Source organism: Pan paniscus, chromosome 12 (assembly GCF_029289425.2).
Source record: "Pan paniscus chromosome 12, NHGRI_mPanPan1-v2.0_pri, whole genome shotgun sequence".
Classification (NCBI taxonomy): domain Eukaryota; kingdom Metazoa; phylum Chordata; class Mammalia; order Primates; family Hominidae; genus Pan; species Pan paniscus.
The window spans coordinates 117,194,550-117,222,404 of NC_073261.2; the positions used below are offsets into that span (position 1 = coordinate 117,194,550).

The window sequence follows — 27,855 nt, forward strand, 5'->3', positions numbered from 1 at the left end:
TTCTAGCCTGCCTCACCAGGCTAGAAGGGGTGTATTTCTATCCTTTAAAATACACCCACTTAGAGGCAATTATCAAACCCACCAAGCAGAGTAGCTCCTTTCTTCTCTGGGCCCCACACACCGTGCCAGGGCCCCTCCTGCAGCCTTCACGCCACCACATTCCAATGCGGTTTCTGCTGATGGGGTCTGCCTGTGATACCCGCCCCTCCCTCCTCTGCAAGCTTCTGCAGCATCCGGGGCTGAGCCTTATCTTGACCATGCATTCCAAGTTCACTGAGCAACAGCTGGTCACAGTGGTTTCCAGCAGGTATTGGCTCAGAGAACAAGTCAATTCAACATTCATCACCACCTTTCAAACCATGGTTGTATTTTTTTTGAAAAAAAAAATCGCTCTGTCGCCCAGGCTGGGGTGCAGCAGTATGATCTCAGCTCACTGCAACCTCCGCCTCCTGGGTTCAAGTGATTCTCCAGCCTCAGTCTCCCGAGTAGCCGGGACTACAGGTGTGCACTACCGCATCCGGCTAATTTTTGTATTTTTAGTAGAGACCAGGTTTCACCATGTTGGCCAGGCTGGTCTTGAACTCCTGACCTCAGGTGATCCGCCCCCCCTTGGCCTCCCAAAGTGCTGGGATTTCAGGCATGAGCCACCGTGCCTTGCCAAACCATGGCTGTCTTTATTTTATAATGTTATAATGCCCTACTTCTAGATTCCGCTAGAGTACAGGATCTTCAATGTTCAGGAGCAAAGACTAATAAGACAAGTTTTCAAGATATTCCAGGAAAGAGGTAGAGATGAAAATTCCTTCCTTAAATGAAATAAAAATAAAAGAACACGAAGTATTCTTTAAGAACACTTAAAGTGAGAAGAAAAAGCAAAATAACGCATATCTACGTAGTTCCAAGGGTCAACAGCCAAACCTGAGCCCTGGAATCTGGTTTACACAGTGGCCTCTTCACCCTGGCGGAGCACAGGGTGCAGAGGCCCGCGTGTGCCCAGCAGGCAAAGCTGTGCCCTTGGGGGCGAGAAGCGGAAACTGGGCGTGTGTGATGGGGGAATGAGAGGCGCTCCCACACGTGGAAACACCCACGGCTGCGAGCTCTTACTCTGCAGCTGAGTTGCTCGAGCTCCACGTTGTACCCTCCAGAATGTGAATTGAGAAAGTCAAAGCTGCCTGACTGATTTGAAGAGCAGGCAGCGTACACACTCTCTCTCATATCCAAAAACGAAGTAATGGAAGATTCATATTTTTAAAGGTTACTGAGATCATGTCCATAAAAGGCCAACTACTTCACTTTTCCACAAGTGGTCTGTTGCTACCCAGCTGATTGGTTTGGGCAAAATAAAGGGGCGGGGGAAGGAAATCCCAGAATAGCTTCTTCTTAAAAATAAAATATCAGCAAGGAAGCGACCCACTTCCTAAATTGCCTGACATAAGAACTGAAGAAGTAATTTGCATGCTCATCACAAAGTAAGAATTTTGAGTCTCCATAAAATAATTCATCTTGAAAACTATATAATTGCAAGGTCTTTTCCACCAAGTAGAGATGAGCTCTCTTTTTAAATTTTTTAATATAAATTCATGGGGTACAAGTGCAGTTTTGTTATAGGCCTGGTGGTCAACTTAGGGCTTTTAGGGTATCCATCACCAGAATAACATACATTGTACCTACTAAGTATTAATAATTTCTCATCATCCCCACTCCCTTCACCCTCCTGAGACTCTGCTGTCACTCTACTCTCTACATCCATGGGTATGCCTTTCTCAGCACCCACTTAGGAGTGAGAACATGCGATATTTGTCTTTCTGCGGCTGGCTTGTTTCACTTAAGATAATGACTTTCAGTTCTGTCCCTATTGCTGCAAAAGACATGATTTCACTCTTCTTTTTTTTAAATGGCTGAAGCTCTCTTTTAACTTTGGATGAACCACTCAGCACATCCTCCTTTGCCGCCTGACCTCAAGTGCTTTAGAAATGCAACATCATCAAAGCTGTATTAAGAATTCCAAAGCAGAGCTCAGTTCAATTCCACAGTGCAATTCACTGCTGCAAATACGTGCCAGGTAAATGTGCCACACACTGTAGATATAAAACAAATAAATGGCATGGCCCCTTCCTTAAGAGCGTATAGTTCAGTGGCACAGAGACACAAGGAAGATGTCATCATGGAGACAAGCAGACGGTGTGGCGGCAACACAGGAGGAAGAAAAGGAATTCCAAAAGGAAGAAGCATCGCAAAGCAGGAATGATCCATAAGCTGGGTCCTAGGAGGAACAGAAGACAGGGAGGGCACAAAGGAAAGAGGCCTTCTAGGAAAAGAAACAATTCTGTACAAAGGTAGGCTGCTGGTGGCACAGCCTGCTCTGGGAAGGTAAGCAGACAGGCATGGCAATTCCACAAGGAAAAGATTTCTTGTCCGTCCACACCTTCCACTCCCGCTGTCACGAAGCCAGCTGGGCCATCGTCATCTCTGGGCTGCACAGGGACAGGAGCTGTGTACACAAGCAATTGCCCACATCCACCCTTGTCCTGTTTGGTTCCTTCTCCACAACACACAGAGTAATCTTGTTACAGCCGAGAAGCTTCCTGAAGCTGCTTCTAACCAACACCACTGTCTCTCTCCCCATCACTGTTTTGCCTTTTCATAAACTCAGTTAAATATTGGCTTGTGTTTCCTACTTGCCTCCCCCATGAGACCCCACGGTCCGTGAAGGCAAGAACTTTGTTTTCCTCCTTACTGCATCACCAAAACCCCTAATAGCGCCTGGCAGATCACAGGAGTGCATACAAATGATCCTCTGCTTCAATTTCTTCAAGAGCTTCCCAACATATTTGGGATAAAATCTAAAAACTTTTGCAAGATGTCTGGGGCCATCCACATCCCTAAGGCTTTTCCATGCAGTTTCGTTTCACGCCACTCTCCTTTTTCACTGAGCTTATGTCACCTTGGCCTTTTTCCTGCCTTAAGACCTAGACCCTGCCTGGAATGTTCTTCCCCCACTCCTTATCTGCCGGCTCCTACTCATACTTTAGATCTCAGATCCATGTCTCCTCAGAGAGGCCTGCAGCTCATTCAAGAAACAGCCGAGTACCTACTGTGTTCCGGGCACTGTGTGCTGGCTGTTGGAGACTGTATCAGGGAACAAAATAGAAAAACAAAAAACAAAAAACTCTACCCTAAATCTTTATCTAAATCAGGTCCCTGTATTATATTCTTTCTTAGATTCCTATACTTTAAAACAATTTTGTAAACATCTAATTAGAAATTTGTCTCTTTCGGTCTAACTTCCCTACTTGACTCTTTGAGCAGGAACTATGCCAGCACTGTACATCACTGTGTCTCTCGCCTCTGGTCCAGCACCTGACATGTGCTCAATAAAAGTGTGTTGGGTGGGTGAGTGAAGGAGCCAGAGGCCTGTCTATATCAGTGACTGGGGGTCGAGGAGCAGAAGCCAGGTCAGAGACGTGGGTCAGACTGAAGTACTGACATAGATGGCAAAGCTGAGTACTTGAGCAGCCCCTGCATGTGGAATCCTCTCCTTCTCCTCTACTAACATCTTCCTTTGCTCATCACAGTCATTGGCTCCACAGGATAATATATAAAAGTGTTTTCTTATTTTAAAACACTGCATTAACATCGTATCATTTCTCTTTTAACAAACATCTGAGAGTTGCGGAATAGGTCAAATGAGTTTGTCCCTCTACAAAAAGAGCCAAAAATAAATATATCTGGCAATTACTACAGATTTTTTATGTTGTATATATGCTTTTATTTTTAATTAAGATATAACCCCTAAGCCATAAAGCCATAAAATTCATCCTTTTAAAGTGATTTTTAGTAAATTCACAAAGTTGTGCAATCATTAGCACTCACTTCCGGAATATTTTCAATATCCCACAAAGAAACCCTATACCCGTTAGCAGCCATTTCCCATTTCCTTCTTCTTCCAAGCTGAGGCAATCACTCACCTGCTTTCTGTCTCCGTGGATGTACTTATTCCTGACCTTCCAAATAAATGGGATCATACAGTACATGGCCTCTTGTGTCTGGCTTCCTTCACTGAACGTGTTCTCAATGTTTACCCGTGTTGTCGCATGAGTCAGCACCTCATTCCCTTCACTATAGACTTCTAAGTGGTGTTTATTTCCTATGAGCTATCTATAGATCTACCAGAAGTTGCCACACATGAACAAACATTTAAGATAACATAACAGAGAAGAACTTACTTGCATTGGGCATGAAAATATTTGATCAGATTCTGAAGTAAATCTACTCCCTTTTTAATCTTGATTTCGTTGACCTTCAGCAGATACTGTTGAAAAATGAAAAGGAAATGTCACGGAAGTAAGCAGAATACGAGTTTAAAAGGAGCTTCTGAGGACTGAGATGATTTCTTCTACTTCTTTGGCATCTTTTACAATGCGTAGAGCGCATGATCGACACTTAGTATCGCCTGGATTCCATAACCGTTTCTTTATTTTGGGGCCATATGAATTATCTGACGGTCAGATAATTAAATATTGAAGTGCCAAAAACTCCTAATAATAAGACAGTCTATCTTGGCCTGCTAGGAGAAATCTTCACTCTAGCTGCATGGAAGACTATGGATGGTTCAAATAAATGGGATTTCTAACCATCTCAAACATACTCCTGCCCAAGGTCCCTTACTTTAGGAACAATAACCGCTAACGTATTGTAGCTGAGATGCTTGGCATCATGTCTCTCGTCCTGAGACATTTCCCTTACAAGTAAAATAATGTGATTGTTGGAAAAAAACAAAGTTTAATTGAAATGAATTAAAGCTATTCTTAACTTGGAGAATTCATTAGTGACCACGAAGGTATCAGAAAGCCTCAGGGAGCTACAAAACCAGTGTCAGGAAATAGAAGGACTTCATGAGTCCCCATCCCCTCCGCTGTCAGGAGATGATCTCTGAAATGGAATGTCCCCTGGAAAAGCTGCTGATTCATGCCCTGGCTCTCAGCTGTAAAGGATGGGCGGGGGTGGGGTAGGGGTACCCAAGTTCAGTTGCTGGCTGAGGTCTCTCTGCAGCCCAAGGAGAAGGTGGAAAGCCGCTGTGAAACTGTAAGCTACAAATTGTCCTTCTGCCTGTAACAACCACCTATAGGTCCTTCTTTCCCTCTTTCTTTTTGATATTAAATATTTGGTAATGTATCAAATTTTTAAACGTATGTACATTTTGACCTAGAAATTCTACTCCCAGGAATTTATTCTAAGAAGATAACCACAAAAGTTTACAAAGATGAACAGAAAAGAAGATACACTGCTATCCTGTTTATAAAAGTAAACAATGGCAACAGTCCAAACCTAATGAGTGGGAAATTAACATATGGTGCATCCATACAGAAAATACTGTGCAGCCACTAAGCCAATAAAACCCAAAATTTCTGACATGGACATCAACATACTAGAGAGTGAAAATAGGTTATAAAGCATCAGCAGAGAAAGATCTACTTATACGATTTTTTTTTAATGTATACATAGGGACATATAAAGATGTTTAGTTAAATGTCAAAGTGGTTATCTTTGGATAAGTAAAATTTGGGGGCGATTTTTAATTCCTTTTATATATATTTTCTTATATTAACCAATTTTCTTAAAAAGTATATACTATTTTTACAATCAGCAACAGAGGATCTCTCACGCCTTCTCCGCTCACAGAAGGTCTGTACTACCTATTTGACATACTGAATTTCTTTATTAAATGAATTTTGAAGAAAGGGCTCCATAGCTTTAAAATAAAAGCCTGAAAGCCACTCTTCTGCATTAGATCCTGGGCAACTCAAATTTTAAACACCTAAACAACAGCAAGCACTTAAAGCTTGAGAACTTCAGTTTGGGGAAACAGTCAAATAATTTTAAAGTCATGTTTGTTTGTTTGTTTGTTTTTGTTTTTTGTAGAGACAAGGTCTCACCATGTTGCCCAGACTGGTCTTGAACTCCTGGGCTCAAGGAATCCTCCCACCTCAGCCTCCCAAAGTGCTGGGATTGCAGGTGTGAGCCACCCTGCCCGGCCTTTTAACATGATTTTAATGCAGGCAATCTAATTCACTTCAGAGTTGGATTCCAAGGAACTGTGTTTCAAATGATCTTTCTCACCCATGGAAAGAAAGGCCTTCACGGCCCATGACTATCTGGCCAACTTCTACACTCTTCATCAGATGTCTTCTCCTGTGAAAACTGTGAGTTTACTGTTAGATAAGCCCACCTCTGCTTTTATGCATGCATATAGTACAGCTCTCACTCAACTGTGAAACATTAGTGCCTGACCCTTCCAAGTGCCAGCTCTGCAGAGCCAGGACCCAGCACTACCTGAGGACTGCTCAAAAGATGGCTCAAGTCTATGACTTAGAGGCATCATCTACACAGTGTATTTCCATTAAAATAAATGACTTAGTCAGTTCACAGGATCAATTCACCTGGATACAGAAGAGAAGAAGTAACCAGTGCAAGGTGCACACCACAGGAAGCAACGACAGAGCCAAGTGGGGAACCAATTACTCCTCAAGTCATGGCTATGACCTTCACGTACTATTTGAATGTCAAAATTCAGTAAGCATTTTAAGTAGTCTTAAAGTGTTTAGGTAAATCGATATCTACTTTACTAACCAAAAAGAGCATGACCTGAACACAAACACCCCTTTCCAAATTCATTCTTTGTAAAACACTACTACTTAATTTCACCCTGATTGTTTGTAAAAATACTACTACAGTACTTAATTAGAAACAATACCCTTACAGAAGGAGGATTGAGGAAAAAAAAAAAAAAAAAACCAATACTTTGTGCTTGTATAACACACAGCAGTTTCCTAGTCCCTGTCTCATGCTGTCTCGCTGATTTCTCTGCCACTCTATGAGGTAGGCCAGGAAGGTGGTATTATACATGATATGTGTTTTTCTTTTGAGAATGCAACCTCTTATACTACACGATATGTGTTTACAAAAAAATGTGTATAAAAACATCCATTCTCCTGTCTATAAGAACCCTTTAAGTTTAATTAAAGGCTTTATCTTGAGAATTCATTTCACCAAGTGAATATTTAAAAATATTTGCTTGTTTTTCATCTAGTGAATATCTCTAAACATTCTCTCAATGAAAAACAAGGCGGTAAAGGAGGAATCAAGGAGCAAAAGACACGAGACAGACATAAAAAAAAGTAAAATAACAGAAGTAAATCCAATCATATCAATAGTAACATTCAACGTTAATGGATTAAACAATCCAATCGAAAGGCAGAGATTGTCAAACTCATAAGAAAAACATGATCCAGCTATATATATTATCTATAAGTGATACACTTCAGATTCACAGGTTGAATGTAAAAGGGTGCAAATAGTAACCAAAAGAGCTGGAGTGGTGATATGGTTTCAATGTGTCCCCTAAAAGTTCACATGTTGGAAACTTGGTCCCCAATGCAGCAGTGTTGAGTGGTAGAACCTTTGGGAGGTGACTGCATGAGTGGATTAATCCATTCATGGATTACTGAGGGAGTGGTACAATTATCAGAAGAGTGGGTCTGCTATTAAAAAGCCAGTTTGGCTGTCTCTTGTGAGGCCCCCACCATGTGATGTCCTGCACTGACTTAGGACTCTGCAGAGTGCCCACCAGCAAGAAGGTCCTGACCAGATGCAGCCCCTCAACCTTGGACTTGGCAGCCTCCAGAACTGGGAAACTTCTTTTCTTTATAAATTACCCATTCTCAGGTATTCAGTTATAGCAACAGAAAACAGGCTAAGATAAGAAGATATTCTAACATTAGACAAAATGGACTTAACTTTCAACTGCCACCCTGATTCCTGGGACTGATTCTTCTCTGCTGATCACTTAAGAGTCTGCTCTGGGAATAAAAACTCATTTAAATACATTTCTAAGATATATGTATTTATAAGGGTTAAGCTCCTGCTACAATTAACAAACATACATTCCAAAATCAGAAAGTGCCTTCTGGATTAGCTTTGTTGTTGATTGCTCAGAGGGAATTAAGAGCTGGCCAATGCCAGTTTCAGTGCCTGTCACAAACATCACCCATGCATTTTGTACATTTGAAACCTAAGTTTGCACCGCTATGAGAGGGAAACAAATACCATCCAGTGCAAGGGAGCTTCGCTGGCACTGCCAGGAGGAATCAACCCCAGGCAGAGGTGGCAGCTGTTTCCATGTGCCATTTGTATACATGTACCTGGCAAGCAAGGCACACACAAAAAAATCTGTGAGCAAAGGCCTTCATAATCCATGGTCTCTGATCTCAGAGAAATGCTCTGAGAGTGTCCATCCTGCTGTCTCCCCCTCACTAAGGGAAGGGCTGAGGCTGCGGGTGGGATGGAGTGGAGCAGAGAGGTGCTCCCCAGGCCACCTGGGCCTTTGGGCTAGATGAGTGCCCCCGCCTGAGCAGGTGAGGTCTAGCAGGAAGTCAAAACAGGTGACTGGACTTCCCATCCACTCACAGACACTGACACAGGCCATGGTCTGTCATCGCTGTATGTTGTTTTCAGCTGACTTCTCACCCTCCCACAAGCCAGTCACTGACTCCATTGGTACAAGGGAACTCAGAGATCTCATTTAAATACACCCAAGGAATAAATATTTTAGCAAGAGTACGTATGTGAGGCCAGAAAGAACGTTCTAGACATTTAGTGGTTTTTCTCTACTTTTAAGAAAATGTTGGTGTTAAAGTAACCTAATTCTACCCTCCAGGAGGCTAACGCTTCCCTAGTAAAAGAAATGTCAACACAGGGGCAAAGGGAGTCCACTAATGCATGTGGTGTTTTCTCTGAAGCCGCTGGTACCGGTGAGACGCTCCCACAGGTGAGGGCAGAGCCGGCACAGCCTGGGCTGTAGGACCTGCCTTCACCACCGCCTTACCTCGCACATCTGTAGCTGGAAGAAGCGCCTCTCCTTTTCCATCTCTTCGGCAATTTCCGCTCCGCTTATTTCAGTCCGAATCATCCCATGGAGCTTGGCGTGTTCCTTTTTCTCCTTTTCTATCTTGGTTCTACGTGTGAAAGCAAGGATAAATCAAGATGCCTGTTGGCACGGAACTCAACGGGACAGCCTTGAAGCAATCCCAGTACCCAGCCTGGCAAGACCAACGCTCACCACACGTTTCAGCACAGGCAGCCTCTCAACTCCCTCAAAAGGAAAATGGGTGTCCTCATGAAGATGTCAAACCGGGTCTTCCCACTTACTCAACAAGTATTTCCTAGGCACCTGCTTTGAGTCAGGTATGGGTCAGAGGAGGTAGGAAGTCTGCACAGGGCTTGGAGGGCTCCTTTGGCATCAGCATTCAGAGCCTGCCTGCCCTCTAGTAACCCAAGGGCACCGTCTGACTCTTCCCTACCCACTGTTTCTCTTCCTGGACTTCCTCCCTAGTCTCTGTCATCACCTCCTCACTCAGTGAAGCCAGGCCAGCTCTCTGCCTTGACCTACAACACCGCTCATCATTGTAGAAGACGACCAACCACCTTTCCATGCTGTTGGCTTAATTATCTTTTCTACATTCATCTCGTGCCTAACCTGTATTACCTAAATGTCGAGTGTGCAGTTCAGGGTAAAAACTGACCAATGAGCACATCCAAAGAAGAGCCACCAGGGTAAAAAAAGAGCCACAAAATCATGTCTGCTAAGGTGGGCTTGAAATAGCCGTGAGTTTTTATTCTGGAGAAAAGGAGACTAAACAAAACCAACAGAAAGCACTCAAAAAACAGAAAGGGCTGCCATGAAGACAAGGGAAGCAGCTCTTTCTGTAGAGCCTGACGTAGACACCAGAAGACCCAAGTAGCATGTTCTTTCAAAGGCATCCAGTGATGAAATGGGCTACTCAGGGTTCCAGAGGGCTCCCTGTCATTAGGGCAAGGAGGACTAGAGTGTTTAAGAAGAGGCAAGAAATGTGATTTCTCTGTGTGTCCTGCACTGTGTAGGTTCTCAATAATTTGAAGGAGTGAATGAGTGAAAAATAAACACACAGGAGACCCTTTGGGAGGGATGTTGTTGTTTAATGGGTTTATGCATCTGGGAAGGAGTGTGACTGGAGGGTCCCTGGGACTAGAATTATACAACTCCAAGGTGTCCCTGACACTCCTTCACAGGCAAGAGACCGTCCAGACACTGGTCATTTCTCTTAATAATCAGGTATGGGACTATTGCCCAGGAATTTTAAAGACATCTAAAACCTATTATGGTTGTTACATATCACAAAACCTCTTGGGATAAATGAATCTCCCACATTAATAAAGAATTACTTCCTTTATTTATCCTACAATTACTTCAAGTTTAAAGGGTGCTGCTCCCTCCTCCTAAATTCTGGGGTTTTGTGAGGAATTCTGTCCCCATCCTACCCATGTGTGTCTCGATTTTACAGAATTTGATGTTATCCTTCTTCCAAACCTTTTCTTTTCAGAACCAGATGACCCTCTCAGGCACTCTTCTTCAGAAAGCCCTTTCTGCCCTTGGTCTAGTCACACACAGGACCATTTCCTATCAGCCACAGAGAGGGGCAGCAAGTCAGGCTGAGTGAAGTGGGAAAGCTGCTTCCTGGCCTGGCTCAATTACTCTTACTGGCTGACCAACAGAAACCACTGACTCTTGGTTTTCCCTCTGCAACGCAGGAATCCGCTGGTCCCTTCCCATTTATTTCACCCAACTGGCACACAAATAAAGGATGCTGACGGACCAGGGATCCTGGGTGGGGGCCTCCCTGGGCTGAATGGACCTGCGGGGTTCTCTAGTCAACACTCTGCCTGTGCTTCTGAATGAATGTACACCATCAATGAAACTCCAGAACTCGGGGCCAAGCAACCTCGGGTATGGAAATGTAAGATTCCCATGGATAGAAGGAGTATCAAAGGTGTGGGGCTCACTGATTTGAGCTTTGTGATCCTTCACCACTGGAAAGATATCCTGAGCTATTTTTTTTTAAACAATCTAATGAAATACTTGTACTTAGATTTGAAATGACTTCCTCATAACACCTTTTAGTTTAACAGATAGCTTCATATGGAAGTTTCTATTTCCATTCAGAGCACTCCAAGACACAGAGATTACAAAGTAAACACCACATTTCATATCTTTCCAGTATTTAAAATAATTGAAGCCATTATTCCCCCCATAATTACTTGCTTGATCAATTCCCTGTAGCTCGACTCTCTCTACTCTAGGGATGAGAAACTGTGATTGGGGAAGTTACAACTGCCTGAAGTCAACCAACAGAGTCTTGTCTATTGGTTGACTTCGGGTCAGGAAACCAATTCTACTTCTTGTAGAAACCGTAGTTCACATCCAAGAATCAATTCTGCATTCTTCAGGTTATTTTTTGGCAGATGAATCTGAAGGAGACAGGTATTGAACCCTCTTTCTAAAACCAAGGGAACTGGTATTTCAGAGAAACACAGATACAAAGCTAAGTAGCTTTCACAAATCACCAGGAAGATGAAGTCTGAAAACTGCCCTGCTATCAAAAACAGTAACGGAATGGACAAAGTGTTTAAAAACAAAAACAGAAAGAAATACCTCCTAAGAGAAATTGGTCTTAACTTCCCTCAGTGAACTTTCCTGAAAATAACATCCTATAACCACTATGACATCTTAGACAAAGGAACAGGAGAAAACAGATTAGAAGAAGAAGACAGCATCACCAAACACATCTGTCATCAAAATGAACCACAGCAACATGGCTGATAAAAATTCTTTTCTGGATTAAGGTTTATTTGGACAATCCCTTTAAGCAATACGAGGTTGGTTTAAATTTGAAATCCCAAATTACCTATACGTAATTTTAAAAACGAGAACACTCACATTTTTGTTTCATAGTCCTTCCAAGCTTTATCAAAAGGCTTTTTCAGATCCTGTAAACAAAGAATAATAAATTAGGCAAGACTAATCATTCACTTCTGTGCAAGATAAACTTACTTATCCCTGTACTAGCCCTGAAAGGAGCATTAATTTCTGCAATAAATGACGTATGTAATCCCACGAAAAATAAAGAACCAAGAGTACATGCTTTTAAGTAGACCAGTGGTGGCATTTCCTTTCTTTCTCTTAAAATAATATAGAATATACTAAATGTACACAAAAGCAAGGTGCTGCCACCCAGTTATGACACTCCTGGGCCACCTTGTGTCACCTGTGCCCTACTCCCTGCCCTGGGCCTAATCTGAAAGTAAATCCTGAAAGACAACCTTTCATCTGCAAATACTTCAGGATGTCTCTCTAAAAGAAAGGAACTCTAATTGATAGATGAATCTCATCACATCTAACCCTGCTTTAAGCCCAACGACAGGAATAGAAAGGCCACCACATCCTCCTAGGGTCTCTTACTGCTCTTCCGTGTGCAATTCAGGCCTTCACACACTCTGGTAAAGCCTGCCTCAAAAACTACTGAGCCACTGGAAATTCTATTGAATGGTCCTCACCTATTTATGCTCCCTTCAAAGGGGTTCTTCAGGGAGACAGAAATCTTTTTGTTGTTGCTGTTGACTACTTTTTGGCTTTTCAATGGCCTCAGGTAAGGCCCAAGTGCCACAACCTGGCACACAAGTCCCTGCACGAACTGGCTCCTCCTGCGCCCTGGCAGCCTGACATGCAGCACTGAGCCCTGCTCCCTGTGCGCACCTGCGCCTTTCCTCTGCCTGGGATGCCTTCCCGCCCGTGAGTTGGGCTAACTCCGCTGACCTTTCTCCAAGCCCCTGAAGGCTCGATGGGGAATGTGTCTGAACAGCTCTCTCCGGGCACACTCTGTGAAGGAGACCCTGAGAGGCCTCTGTAGAGGTCCTGGAGATGGGTCAGACTGGGTTTCCAGTCATCCCCGATGGGACCCAGGAATTGTGTGCAGATCCAAAGAATTTGAGTCTCCCGAGAAGGCAGCCACAATCACGTCCCTTCCGTGGTGCACGTCTGTCAGGGCTGGCGATGCGCAGGGGCAGCGTGCTGCCTGGCAAACGCGCCTCTAGCCCTGTCCGCGGCCCCCGAAACAGCTCCTGGCCTGCGTGCTCATGAGCAAACACCCCTCCAGCCCCGTCTGCTGCCCCCTTAAACAGCTCCCGGCCTGCGTGCTTATGGTGGCTAGGCATGTCCTAAACAGCCAACATCCTCTGAAGGACAGAGAGACAAAGTTGGCTCATGCCTGACGACTGCGACCTTCCCAGCAGGAAAATACACCCTTGCTAGGATCCTTTTCCAGTGCTAAATGGGCAACGTGCCAGCTAGAAAGCCCGACTCCTCCCACAGGTTTCCCTGCTCCCTGGAGAGACTGAAACTCTTTACTTTTTCCAAAATAGCCGTTTTCTTTCCCTTCCCAGTCTCCTGCCCTCACCAACGTTGTTGTGCCAACAGGACGGCCAGAAAGGCCAGAAGTCACCACCTTTTTGGCTGAAAGGTGGTCCTAAGATGGCAAATTAGAGGAAGCTGAGATAAAAGAGCCATCCTGTCATCCCAATGAGAACGTACTGGCGTGGCTGCTGCCCGGCAGGCCAAGCTACTGTGACTCTACATGGTCTAAAAGCTGCCCCCGGTGTCACAGTGTCAATGTCATACCCCTTTCACTCCTTTCAGGTCCCCCTTCAGCAAACTGTCCAAAGGGAAGGAGATTATGTTGTTCATATTCTGAATCTAAAAAACAAAAACAAAAGGAGATTCTTATTCAGCTTCCTTGTGAATCTAAGGTAAGGACAGCAAGGACATTAGAGAGAACATTTGATAATGATTCACCTCCACCTAAAACCTGGCCGGTACATGTACTGTGCCTTATTCAGTCATACATTCTTTGTAACAATTTCATCTTACAAACGAATAGAGGACTAATGAAAAGTCTAGGTCTGTATATATTTCACAGTAACAATCTTATATTGTTATGCTAGAAAGTTTGTAAAGAGACAATCATTGCAGTGAAGAAAAAATATTTCAAAACATTCAATAACAGAATTACGTCGAAAGCCTAGAATAAAAGGAAACCCCCACTTCTGACTCTCAATCACAGCTCCACCCATAAGCTGGACTGTACCGGGGTTGGTGCTCTGGGCCCCAGGCCCCAGTCTCCACAGCAAGCTCCAAGCAGGGGAAACAAAGGCAGAGTCTTCTGTCCGCTGCAAAGGTACACGAGCGAATGCTGGGTGCGAATGAGAAAAGACGTGTGTGTGTTGGGGACGGAGAGTGTGTGTCAATGAGTGTGTACGACTGAGGGTGTTGTGGGTGTGTAAGGGTGTGACTGCTTGAGTATAAGAGTGAATGCACATGAGGGTGTATGTGAGTGAATGTGGGTATGAGTGATCATGTAGGTGTGTGAGGGAGCATGTTAAGGGACTGAGGGTGTGATTGTGTGAGGATGTGATTGTGTGAGTGTGAATGTGATTGTGTATGGGTGTGTGAGGGTGTGATTGTGTAAGAATGTGAGTGATTGTGTGTGGGTGTGAGTGTGAATGATTGTGTGTGGGTGTGTGAGGGTGTCAGGGTGTGATTGTGGCTGTGAGTGATTGTGTAAGTGTGTAAATGTGTGTATGGGTGTGTGTGTGGGTGTGATTGTGTGAGGATGTGAGTGTGGATGTGAGTGCATGAATGTGATTGTGTACGGGTGTGTGGGTGTGTGAGAGCGTGATTGTGGATGTGACAGATTGTGTGTGGATGTGAGTGTGGGGTGTGATTGTGGGGGTGTAAGTGGGTGTGTAAGGGTGTGAGTGACTGCTTGAGTATAAGGTGAATGCACATGAGGGTTTGTGTGAGTGAATGTGAGTATGTGTAGGTGTGTGAGGGAGCATGTGAGTGTGTGAGGGTGTGTGTATGTGGATGTGAGTTGGGGGTGAATGTGAATGTGAGGGTGTGTGTGATTGAGTGAAGATATGATTGTGTGTGGATGTGGGGGGCTGTGATTGTGAGGGTGTGAGGGTGTGGATATGACTGTGTGTGATGCACGGGGTGTTTGAGTGTGGTTGTGAGAGTGTTGATTGTGTGAGTGTGGATGTGAGTGGGTGTGATTGCGTGGGGTGTGTGTTGAGTGTGGTGAGAGTGTGGATGTGAGTGGGTGTGATGGAGTGGGATGTGAGTGTGTTGTGTGGTTGTGAGTGTGTGAATGTGGATGTGAGTGATTGCGTGGGGTATGAGTGGTTGTGTGTGTGTGGATGTGATTTTGTGTGGTTGTGTGGAGTGTGGATGTGAGTGATTGGGAATGATTGCATGTTGTGTGAGTGTGGTTGTGAGAGTGTATGAGGGTGGACATGAGAGGGTGTGACTGGGGGGTGTGAGGGTGTGAGAGTGAGGGTGTGATTGTGAGGGGATGTGTGTTGGGGGGGTGTTGCTAGGGAAAGCAGATAAAAGGGAACAGGAAGGCCAAGAGCCTTGGTGCCCCCATTCTTCTCCCTGAAGCAAGAAGGCAGGAGAGTGGGGACACACACTGTCCGCATGGATTAAATTGGGTGGAATGGAAGCCTCCTAACCAACAGGTACACGAGGAGCAAGCAAGTCTCCGTGACAGCAGTTCAAATGCGAGTCAACTCAAGATGCGAAACTTCAGTCAGGAAGAGCCTTCAGGTACAGACTCAGAGCCCTGAGCCTGAAAAGATTCCCTCCCTCAAGTGGAAAACGAGCTCGAAACCCACTTTCACACTTCCCAGGCTTGGACCACTCCCCTGAATCAACCCAAGGGCCAGTTCCCACTGCTGGGCCCCTGTGGCTTCTGTGACACTCTGGGCTCCTAGATTACAGGCCCAGAGAAGGAGAAGGACAAGAAGAGGGACTTGGGACCTTATGTATTCATGCATACCATCAAGCAAAGGAAAGTTTTATTTTTAGTATAATTATCTTAAATAGGAAGATAAAATGGCACCACTTTTAAAGCAATATGGCATCCGATTTCTATACACCATTCAGTGTACTAATTTTTTTTTCTTTTTTTTTTGAAACAGGGTCTCACTGTGTCGCCCAGGTTGGAGGGCACTTCAGCCTCAACTTCTTGAGCTCAGGCGATCCTCCCACCTTAGCCTCCTGAGTAGCTGGGACTGTAGGCACGGGCCACCATGCTTGGCTAATTTTTTTTTGGTAGTTTTTGTAGACAGGGTTTCACTGTGTTGCTCAGGCTAGTCTTGAACTTCTAGACTTAAGCAATCTGCCCTCCTCGGCCTCTCAAAGTGCTGGGATTACAGGCATGAGCCACCACACCTGGCCTAAATTTTCCATTAGAAACAGAAATGTACTTGGAAAACACTGGTAAGGTGTATAATAACGTTTGCATCCACAGCCAATTCTGCCAAATAAATGATCAATTAATGACTGTCATTTCAGAAATAACCTTTTTTGGGGAACTTTTGCCCTAGGATTAAACAACTCAACATTTCTCATGTACCTGGCCTTCCTCCAAGGTACAATGTCATCAGCTATGTCTTGCTAAGATCAGCCTTAAGCATTAAATTTTTAAATGCTGAAAAGCGCAGTTTAAGGTGCGGTCTTAGGAACGACTGGAAGGAACAAGGACAAACAGAAGGCCATGCTGATGAGTAACCTACGACAGCAAGCACGCCTAGATTTCCACTGTCATTGACAGTCCTGGCAGCCAGACAGGTGAGTCAGGAATGAAACTCCCGTCACAGTTCCCGCCTCCAGGGCCACATTTCCCTCTACTTGCAGGCAGCCCCAAGTACCCAAGTATGCAGCCAGCCTTCCTTCCTCCAATGCTCTTCCTTCCTACAAAGCCCTCCCTCCCACCCTCCTCACTTGCTTGACACCCAAGAGTCATCTCTGACCCCACTGCTGCCACCCAGCCGTGCGGCACGCTTCTCAACAAATTCCAGGTCTTAACCCTACATACGCAGACCCGTCCTCCAACATTCCCTCCATGCCATTCTCACGTCCACTGCCTCGGCTGGGCCTCACTGCTCCTTCTCAGGACTAAGGCTATGGCTTCCCCTGCTCCCTGCTGCCGCTTCCTAGTCTCTGCCTGCCCCACTCCCCGCTTCAGGGCTATGGCAGGCTTGTCTGGGGTTTTGTCCCTAATAAAGACTAAACTACTTATTCCTGCATTTCACACTCTCCACAATCCATCCTTATTTACCATGTTTCATCTTCATATTTCTCCAAACTGAACTCTCTCCTTCCCTGATTCTACGCATGTGCTCAATTTGTTCTATTCGACGGAAACGTCTTCCCTATCCCTGCTGTTCAAAGCCTTCTCATCCATCAGGAGTTACTCAAACGCCACCTTCTCTACTAAGCAACCCCAGCAGAAGGTGATCCCTCCCTCCCCCAAATCCTCCAATATTTTCTTTTCTATTTTTTTTTCTTTTTTTTTGGAGATGGAGTCTCACCCAGGCTGGAGTGCAGTGGCGTGATCTCGACTCACCGCAACCTCTGCTTCCCAGGTTCAAGTGATCCTCCCGCCTCAGCCTCCCGAGTTGCTGGCATTACAAGCACCCACAACCATGCCTGGCTTTTTGTATTTTTAGTAGAGATGGGGTTTCACCATGTTGGTCAGGCTGGTCTCAAACTCCTGACCTCAGGTGATCCACCTGCCTCGGCCTCCCAAAGACCTGGGATTACAGGTATGAGCCACTACACCCAGCCCCTTTTCTAAATGTTTTAAGGCACTTGGCAGGCTCTTCTCTGTGTTCATCTTAGTGATCTCACACCCTAAGTTCTAAAGGGTAGCATCCACCTTTATTGTATTTTATATTTACCAGAGCTCTTAGCATGGGGCTTGGCCTAAAATAGAGGCTTAAAAAATATTGATGGAAGAAATCAGTATACTGAAATATTTTTTTGAGCATCGAATATGTGAAAGACAGAATCTACAGGGGCTTCAGATAAAATGTTAGTTCTATTAACACCTTAAACCAAACATAATATAGCAAATGCATGTGTGAATTCATTCATTCAAGTGATTTATTGAGCACCTATTTTGCAGACAGCAACAGTAGGTAAATTTACAAAGGAGGCTGAGTGTGGTGGCTCATGCCTATAATTCCAGCACTTTGGGAGGCCGAGGCGGTCAGATCACCTGAGGTCAGGAGTTCGAGACCAGCCTGACCAACACGGCAAAACCCCATCTCTATTAAAAATACAAAAATGAGCCAGGCGAGGTGGCGCACGCCTGTAATCCTAGCTACTCGGGAGGCTGAGGCAGGAGAATCACTTGAACCCAGGAGGCGGAGGTTGCAGTGAGCCAAGATGACACCACTGCACTCCAGCCTAGGTAACAGAGCGAGACCTTTGTCTCAAAAATAAAATAAAATAAATTTACAAAGGTAAATGAAACACGACGCCTGCCCTTTCAGAGGAAGAATTATGTACATACACACCAAGAATGTAAAATTCTAAGAACACCACATAGTAGCATATTTTACACTGCACAGATACTAATGGCTCCTCATTGATGAAAGGTGAGAAAACAGTGACTTAGGTTTTAGGTGGTCAGGCCAGCTGGCCTGGGCTTGGGAAGAAGGAAGGGTAACTGTCCCAGTTACTGACCCCTGAGATGCTCACTGCCCACTCATCTACACGATCATACAAAACCACAATCAGAGTCACCGGCGCAGGTCAATTTGGTCCTGAACCCTGCCTGGCTGGGAGCCAACGCTGTGCGGTCTAGAACAAGGCACGTGCAAGAAAGAAGGCAGCCTACGGGGAGGATTAGAGTCGCTGTCCGGCGGCTGGCGGGGGCAGCCTGAGCCAAAGGCACCAGAACCACCCAGTGATAAGGTGGGTTGTGGGGAAGAAAGTTAAAGTGTCCACAAGTTAAAATTCACATTTCTAAAGAGAATCTTAGGTTTTTCATGAAGGGGGAGTATAGACATGAATGTACACATGAGTGAGTGGGAAAAACAAGATTCTCTGCAGCAGAGAAAAAGAAATTCATCACAATTTGGTTTATCCATCTATTTTGAGGTTATTCGTTATTTAATTCCAATAAGAACTTAGGTGCTGTTAATAATAGATTAGGGTGAGAAGAGGTCAACTATGCTTTGGGACCTACAGCAAAAACATTCAAGTGGAGAAGAGTGAACACTCCAGGGACATGCAGACCCACTTGGCCGGCTTGCTTTCGTTCTTCGTTCATTTCAGCAGTGAGTGTGACCTCTGGATGCTGGGAACAGGGCCCGCAGCCTAGTGGGCAATGAGACACTCAACAACCAATTGCAGCTTTTTTTTATTTTTAAGACACAGTTTCACTCTGTTGCCCAGGTGGGTGTGCAGTGGCACGATCTTGGCTCACTGCAACCTCCACCTCCCAGGTTCAAGTGATTCCTCTGCCTCAGCCTCCCAGGTAGCTGGGATTACAGGCACAGGCCACCATGCCATGCCCGGCTAATTTTTGTATTATTAGTAGAGACGGGGTTTCACCACGTTGGCCAGGCTGCAAGGACAGCTCTGATGAGCACTGTAAAGGAGCCACATGTGGCCGCAGTGGTGGCAGGAGAGGGGGGTGTACGGATGAGTTAGAAAACAAAAACAAGCTAGTGAGGACCTCAGTCCTCAGACAGCCTCTCCCCTCGGGTGAACGGGGAGACACGCCCCATGTTTAGGTAAGTAAACTACCAAGTGGAAACTCTGAGAGCCAGGAATGAGACACCATGGAACTTCAAGGAAAACACATTATTTCTAGCCTAGATACCAGAGGAGCCAGGACTGAGACATCATGGAACTTCCATGAAGAGAACATTATTTCTAGCCTGGATACCAGGGAAATCTCTGTTAAGCAGTGGATGTGAGACAGACCTTCAAAAGATGGGGCATCGTGAGGTGGGGGCAGGGGTAGGTTGGGCAAAAGGAATGGCATAGAGGGTGGTCGAAGTGCTGGTGTGGACCCTGCCAGCCGTGGCAGTCAAGGAGTCAGCAGAAGGCAGCAGCTGGAGAGAGAGAAGCCTGGTGCCAGGTCAATGAGGGGGATTCTGGTTTCATTCACAGTTTTTCTCTTTGGAATTATTTAAATTATCCAAAATAGGAAACTATTACTTTTCTAATCAGAAAATAAATTATTATAATAGAGATTGAAAAGTAGATCAGTGGTTGCCTGGAGCAAAGGGGAAGATAGGATTAACTGTAAAAGAACATGAGGGTCCTTAAGGCGAGAAGAAAATGTCCTAAAACGGATTTGAGGTGATGGTTGCACCACTTGGTAAAGTTACTGGAAATCACTGATGTGTACACTTGAAATGGGTGATTTTTATAATACGTAAAATATGCTTCTTAACAAAGGTGTTTACTTTTTAAAGAAAATCTCACAAATATAAATAGAATCCCCATCAATGGCTTCACTAATAATGCTTGCAGACTCCTGGACATCAGCCTGCTTGCCTCTGCCTTTCCATGCTTGGTGTATGCAACCCACACAGCACACACGCCTTGTGGCTCAGGGAGAATTTCCCAGGACATGGCCACTCTGGTCTCTGTCTGGGCCAGAGAACAAGTGCGTGGGGGCCAGACGCCCTTCTCGGCAGGTGTGCCCTGCAGCCTGAGTGGTGGGCAGGCTCTGGGCTTCCTCTGTGTGTCCGGCAGCCTCAGGCCCGCAGCCGAACGAGCCATCCTCAAGTTCTGGCCGAGAGGGACGAAAACCACAGCCAGAAGATGATTACATATCCCTTGTGCTCAGGCAGCTCCAGTCTCAATTTATGAGTAATGACATTTTCATGCTCTATGGGAAGAATTACATTATCCCTGGGTAACCCAACCAGAATATTTTCCTTAGCACCAAGAAAGCATAGGGTTTTCTCTTATGTTCTGACTCACTTTTAACAAATATATTATGTAAAATGGCTTTTTAAAACATCGAGTGCAACCTGAATACAAATTATTAACCTTAATCACTGCTATTAACTTTGGACCAACAAGCAGGCAAACTTCTTTTTTTTCTTTTTTTTTTTTTTTTGAGAGAGTGTCTCTCACCCAGGATGGAGCACAGTGGGGCTCCAGTGATCCTCCCACCTCTGCCTCCCGAGTAGCTAGGACCACAGGCATGAGCCACCATGCCTGGCTAATTTTTTTATTTTTATTTTTTGTCAAGACAGGGTCTCCCCATGTTGCCAACGCTGGTCTCAAACTTCTGGGCTCAAGCAACCTACCCACCTCAGCCTCCCAAAGTGCTGGGACTATAGGCATGAGCCACCACACCCAGCCCAGGCAATCTTTCAAAATAACAATCCTTCCTTTCCCCACCCCTACTTCCTGTCTTAGCTTTTCCCCCGAGTTCACTTGGATATGTCTGACAAGGTGAGTAAGTAGTCAAAGGTCTGTGATCTCACAAGTAGAAATAAAATGATTCAGTCAGTGGGGCAGGCAGCACACAGAGCTATTAGATATAAAGAACAAAATCATTATGCTAATGTCACAGCTGATGAGCAAACAAAGATAGGCCAGAAGGCACAGAGCAGGGGAATAGAGCCAGCCAAACAGCCATCTCTTCACAATGTCCTTCCTAATATTTTTCATTTTTTGGTGGGGGTGGATGGTGGTGGTGGGGATCTTAAAATTCCTTGCCTGCAGCTCTGTCACTTTCTACTTTCCCCCACCCTTCAGTTCACAGGTCACCCTCTCTGTTCTCTGGCCACTGATAAACAGCTGCTGATCCAGCCAAAGTGTGGAGGTGCAGCCCCACCCCAGGGAGCTGCAGTGCTGCCTTCTGACTTAGGCAGTGAGTAATTCTGCTTTGCCAAATGATCTTGCCCAAAGGGATCCCATCTAGAAGCCTGAAGCTAGACAGGATTCTTACATCATAGCTATTTTTAAGGAGCAGCCAAAGGTCACTGGGCAGAATCTTTCCAGCTCTAGCCTCAAAGGTCTAGAAAATAACAGGTCTTCCCAGGGCTCACCTCCAAAACTCTTAACAGAATCCAACTCTCTTCGAGGATAATCAGCTTTTCCTTTAAAAAGTCATTTTGTTATCATGTAATATACAACATGGCCAAAGGATCTTACCTGAGGCTTGCCTGCATCATGTCACTTATTTGAATATGCCCAATTTATGAGAAACTTGAGAGGTAGAAAAGACGCTTTGAAATGTGGGGAGATTTTAATTCGAGCAAATGCTGCTCAGTCATAAGAGTTAAATAGGAAAAAGCACGGCTTCAGAGAAAGCAAACCACCTATTCACCTTCTGCACAGGCCAGGCAACACCTTGTCTAAGGGTGGGCAGTTGTAGAAAGACCTCACACCTCATTGTATCAATTAAGAGCATTCTTAGCAGAGGCTGCAGCATTAACAAGGGTATCCGAGTGTGAAACAGCCTTCCAGTGCTGGAAGCTTCCAGCCACCTCCAGGAGCCAGAGCCCACGGCATACAACATGTGTGTGAGGCAGGCACTGAAGAGCGGAAAGTGGGCTTTGGACCTGTGATGTCCCACAGGACAGATAATAGCTACATGCCCCTCTTCACATTTAAATTGATTAAACTTAAATGAAGTTAAAAATTGAGTTCCTCAGTTGCACTAGCCACATTTCAAATGCAATAGTCACATGTGGCTAGAGACTTGCTAGACTCAGTAAAGCAGATACACACTATTCCCATCAACGCAAACAGTTCTATTGGGCACCAACACTTTGGACAAATGGCTTTTGAAAAGTTTTAAGCAGCTTTATTGAAGTGTCACGGACAGACAATAAACCACACACATTTAAAGTATGACTTGATATGCTATGACACATGGATATTCCTATGAAGCTATCACCAAAATCCAGACTGGGAAAGTACCCTCTCACCCCAAGAAGATGTTTTCTTGTGCCCCTTTTGCAACCCCAGCTCCTTACCCCCAAGTCTCTGGCAACCCCTGGTCTGCTTCTTTGCCAGAGAACACTGCATTTTCTGGAATTTTATATGCGGTATCTGGAATCATCCAGCATGTACGCCTTTTCATCTGGCTTCTTGCATCATGATTTTGGGACTGCGCATGACTGTGCGATTCATTCATGTAGTTGCGTGTACCAGTAGTTCACTTCTTTTTCTTGGCCAGCACTGTTCCATCATATGGCTACACTGCCGTCTAGCCAGACACCTGCTGATGGACGTTTGAGTTGTTTCCAGTTTGGGGGATACTACAGATACCACAAATAAAGATGCCATGATCATTTGTGGGATGGAGACTCTTTCAAATAGTGTCAGAAAGGCCTTTTTATAAGGTGGTCTTGGAGCAGAGCGCAAAGGAGGCGGGGCAGAGAGCCACATGAGGACCTGGGGGAAGTGCGCTCTGGGCCAACGGGACTCTAACACAAAGGTCCTGGGGCAGGAGTATGACTGGCAGGTTCAAAGGACAGCTCTCTGTTCTTTCTAAAGGCCGCTTATCTGAAAGAACGGGTATCCAGGCAGAAAGTATTTTTGAGAAGCACAAGGTACTGACTAAAATGGCCTGAATAAACCACCAGATGACACAGGGCCCTTTAATCCCATTCAACCCTTGCAATTACTCTGAGAAGTACGTGCCGTGACCCCCATTTTGCAGGTATGGCAACAGAGGCTTGAGTCATCCACGTTGCCTCCAAATCACACAACTATTAGCAGCAGAGTTGGCTAGAACAGTGAAGCCAGAGCTCTTCCTCTCAGCTCACTATTAAAGACAGCTGGACTGAAACTCCTGCTGGCACAGGGCAAGATGGTTTACACCTGCCAGGCCAGGCTAAGCTAAGCTGAGGCTGGGCACATGCTGCCATCCTAGATGCTGTCTCCATCGAAAAGCCCTCCTGTTCCCTTTTACACAGAGCAGCCCGTCAGGTACATACAAGGAAACTCTAAACAGGAAAATCACTGATGTGGTTTGGGTCTGTGTCCCCGCTCAAACCTCATGTCCAATTGTAATCCCCAGTGTTGGAGCTGGGGCCTGGTGGGAAATGACTCGATCACGGGGGTGAAGTTCTCATGACTGGTTTAGCATCATGCCCCTTGGTACTGTGTAGCAAGTGAGTTTAAAAGTGTGTGGCACCTCCGGCCTCATTCTTGCCCCTGCCCACGGCCATGCGAAGTGCTGGCTCCCCCTTCACCTTCCACCATGACTGTAAGTTTCCTGAGGCCTCCCCAGAAGCCGAGCAGAGCAGATGCTGCCATGCTTCCTCTACAGCCTGTGGAACCGTAAGCCAATTAAACATATGTTATATATGTGTGTGTTATATATGTGTTATATATATGTTACCCAGTCTCAGATATGTCTTTATAGCAGTGAAAGAACAGACTAATACAATCACCTAGGCCACTTTCGTTTTTGGTGTAAGTGAACAGATCCCCTGGGCCACAGAATTGCCTTGAGGTCTATCATACACACATGCATGCACACGTACACATATGCATGCACACAGACAAGCACACGTATGCACACACTCCCGTCTATGCACTCTCACACAGGGCCCTCCCGAACAGATGCGCCCAGCCCGTCCCTGGCAGCACAGTTGCTGTTTAATTAAAAAGGAGAAGGGGGAGCCCATGCTGATCCTAAGTGTTTAACACAAACTGAAAGATCAAAACCAGCCAGCTGCCAAAAACACATTGGCAACTTTCACACCAGAACAAGGAGGAAAATCGCTGACCTGGTTTCTGCTCTTAATGCTGCTTCTCTGGCAGTCAACAGCTCTGATCTTTCAGGCTCTAAGTGGAGAGAAAACTGGGCCCTCTGCCCCCTTCTCCACTAGAATAAAGGATAAGCTTGGACATGTCAGTCGGCCACCAACAACCACACTGACCAGCTGAAGGCCGGTTCTGGGAGCCGGAGGGCAGCACTGGAGAACCCAGGACTCAGGCACCCAAAACTACTTCTAAAACCGGGTGATGGTAAAACATTTGCTGAAGCCATCAACCAGAAATGAAAGTACTTTTTCAAATGTATTACCTCCAAGAATCCAGGTTTAGGAAGTAGCTCTGACCTCCACAGGACCTGGGGCACCCGAAGTCTCCATCTCGCCAAGGGTGAGAGTCGGAAGCACTGGACCCAGGCTGTCCTTGGGGCAGTGGTTCTCAGTGTGGCTCCTGACCAGCAAGGCCAGCATGACTAGGAACAGGAAATGCAAAACCCTGGGCCCTATCCCAGACCTGCGTAATCAGAAACTCTCGGGGGAGTCCAACAGGTGTGGTCTAACAAGCCACGCAGGCGATGCTGATGCACTCCAGCTGGAGAGCCACAACCCTGCAGGTGAGGTGTGGAGGCTGGGGCTGCGCATTTCTAACAATTCCGGTGCTGCTGGTGCAGCTGGCCCAGGGGCTGCACTTGGAGGACCTCTGCTCCAGGGCAGTGCTGCTCAAGCTTGACTGCCTGCTATTGCCTGGGGCTCCTACACACTAAGATTCTGGCTTTGCAGGCCTCCGAGAGGCTGGAATTCTAAGAAGCCCCAGGCGATTCCAGTGATGCTCTGTGGATGTCCGGCCAGGGCCCCTGGGGCACCAATGGTATAAACCCTGCCCACATGCCTTCTAAGCTGGAACCTGGAGTATATGGGCACTGATATGGGGTGCCAGGCTTCAGATTTTAAGCAATGATTACCAAACAGCTGAAAGTTCCCAAAGAAGGAGGAATGCAAACAAGCACATGCTGAATTTCTATCAATTCGCTGACAATTCCCTCAGCGAGCCAGGAGCAGAAGCTTGACTCCTGGCTGGGCTCATCAACCCAAGGACAAAGGGGCACAGGGTCTCCACAGCTCACAGCCCCCCATTTTCCTTCTCATCAACCTTGAGCTTCCAGCTCCTTCCCTGGGGCCCAGAAACAGGCTCAAGCCCCTCTCACCCTAGGAACCCTTCCCACCTGCTTTCCTCTTCCGTTATCAACCCTTCTTAGAACAGTGAACACCTGTGGTCCCTATGCCTCCACCTGCAGCAGCCGCTCTTCTGCCTTTAAGAAAGTCTGGGAAACGTCCCTGAGGCCCCTCGCAGGCACCCAAGCCGACACGGCTGCTCTTCTGCACCCCTGCTGCGGATGTGGCTCCCCGACCTCCTTCACTCACAACCCCCACTACTACAGCCCTCCCACCCGGTATCTCTATCCCCTACAGCCCCACCAGGCCGTATCTCCACCCCCAGTACTACAACTCTCCACGTGGTATATACACCCTCCTGCAGCGCTTCCACTCCCTCTCTACACCCCTAGAGCCCCTCCACCCCATGTCTACACCCCCACTACGCCAGCCCCTCCACCCGTATATACACCCCTCACAGCCCCTACCCCCATAACCCCACCTCCTACAGCCTCTCTACCTCATATCGATACTCTCCCACAGCCCCTCCATCCCATATCTACCACCCCACTACTACAGCCTCTACACCAATATCTATACCCCACTATTAAAGCCCCTCCACCAATATCTGTACCCCACTATTACAGCCCCTCCACCAATATCTATACCCCACTATTCCAGCCCGTCAACCAATATCTATACCCCACTACTCCAGCCTGTCAACCAATATCTATACCCCACTACTACAGCCTCTCCACCAATATCTATACCCCACTATTACAGCCCCTCCACCAATATCTATACGTCACTACTCCAGCCCCTCCAATATCTATACCTCACTACTACAGCCTCTACACCAATATCTATACCCCACTACTACAGCCCCTCCACCAATATCTATACCTCACTACTACAGCCCCTCCACCAATATCTATACCTCACTACTACAGCCCCTCCACCAATATCTATACCCCACTACTACAGCCTCTCCACCAATATCTATACCCCACTATTACAGCCCCTCCACCAATATCTATACGTCACTACTCCAGCCCCTCCAATATCTATACCTCACTACTACAGCCTCTACACCAATATCTATACCCCACTACTACAGCCCCTCCACCAATATCTATACCCCACTACTACAGCCCCTCACCAATATCTATACCCCACTACTACAGCCCCTCCACCAATATCTATACCTCACTACTACAGCCTCTCCACCAATATCTATACCCCACTACTACAGCCCCTCCACCAATAGCTATACCTCACTACTACAGCCCCTCCACCAATATCTATACCTCACTACTCCAGCCCCTCCAATATCTATACCTCACTACTACAGCCCCTCCACCAATATCTATACCCCACTACTACAGCCCCTCCACCAATATCTATACCCCACTACTACAGCCCCTCCACCAATATCTATACCCCACTACTACAGCCCCTCCACCAATATCTATACCCCACTACTACAGCCTCTCCACCAATATCTATACCCCACTATTACAGCCCCACCACCAATATCTATACGTCACTACTCCAGCCCCTCCAATATCTATACCTCACTACTACAGCCTCTACACCAATATCCATACCCCACTACTACAGCCCCTCCACAAATATCTCTACCCCACTACTACAGTCCCTCACCAATATCTATACCCCACTACTACAGCCCCTCCACCAATATCTATACCTCACTACTACAGCCCCTCCACCAATATCTATACCCCACTACTACAGCCTCTCCACCAATATCTATACCCCACTATTACAGCCCCACCACCAATATCTATACCTCACCACTCCAGCCCCTCCAATATCTATACCTCACTATTACAGCCTCTCCACCAATATCTATACCCCACTACTACAGCCTCTACACCAACATCTATACTGCACTATTACAGCCCCTCCACCAATATGTATACCCCACTACTCCAGCCTGTCAACCAATATCTATACCTCACTGCTCCAGACCCTCCAATATATATACCTCACTGCTCCAGACCCTCCAATATCTATACCTCACTACTCCAACCCCTCTACCAATATCTATACCCCACTATTACAACCCCCTCCACCAATATCTGTACCCCACTATTACAGCCCCTCACCAGTATCTATACCCCACTATTATGGCCCCTCCACCAATATCTATACCTCACTACACTAGCCCCTCCACCAATATCTTTATCCCACTACTCC

At 46.0% G+C, this 27,855-nt stretch overlaps 1 protein-coding gene across 3 annotated transcripts in view; it reads right to left on the minus strand.

Annotated features, from left to right (window-relative positions):
* Positions 1–27,855, minus strand: part of ASAP2 (ArfGAP with SH3 domain, ankyrin repeat and PH domain 2) — a 199,520-nt gene that overhangs the window by 73,959 nt on the left and 97,706 nt on the right. For 2 of the 3 annotated variants that reach the window (XM_034952586.4, XM_034952582.4), the window contains exons 4-7: positions 13,550–13,624; positions 11,813–11,862; positions 8,885–9,014; positions 4,227–4,312 (exon numbers count right to left, since the gene is read on the minus strand). In XM_034952586.4, the coding sequence (XP_034808477.1) occupies positions 4,227–4,312; positions 8,885–9,014; positions 11,813–11,862; positions 13,550–13,624 (341 nt within the window). The remainder of the gene's footprint in view (positions 1–4,226; positions 4,313–8,884; positions 9,015–11,812; positions 11,863–13,549; positions 13,625–27,855) is intronic. The other variant, XM_055108257.2, reaches the window with a different exon arrangement.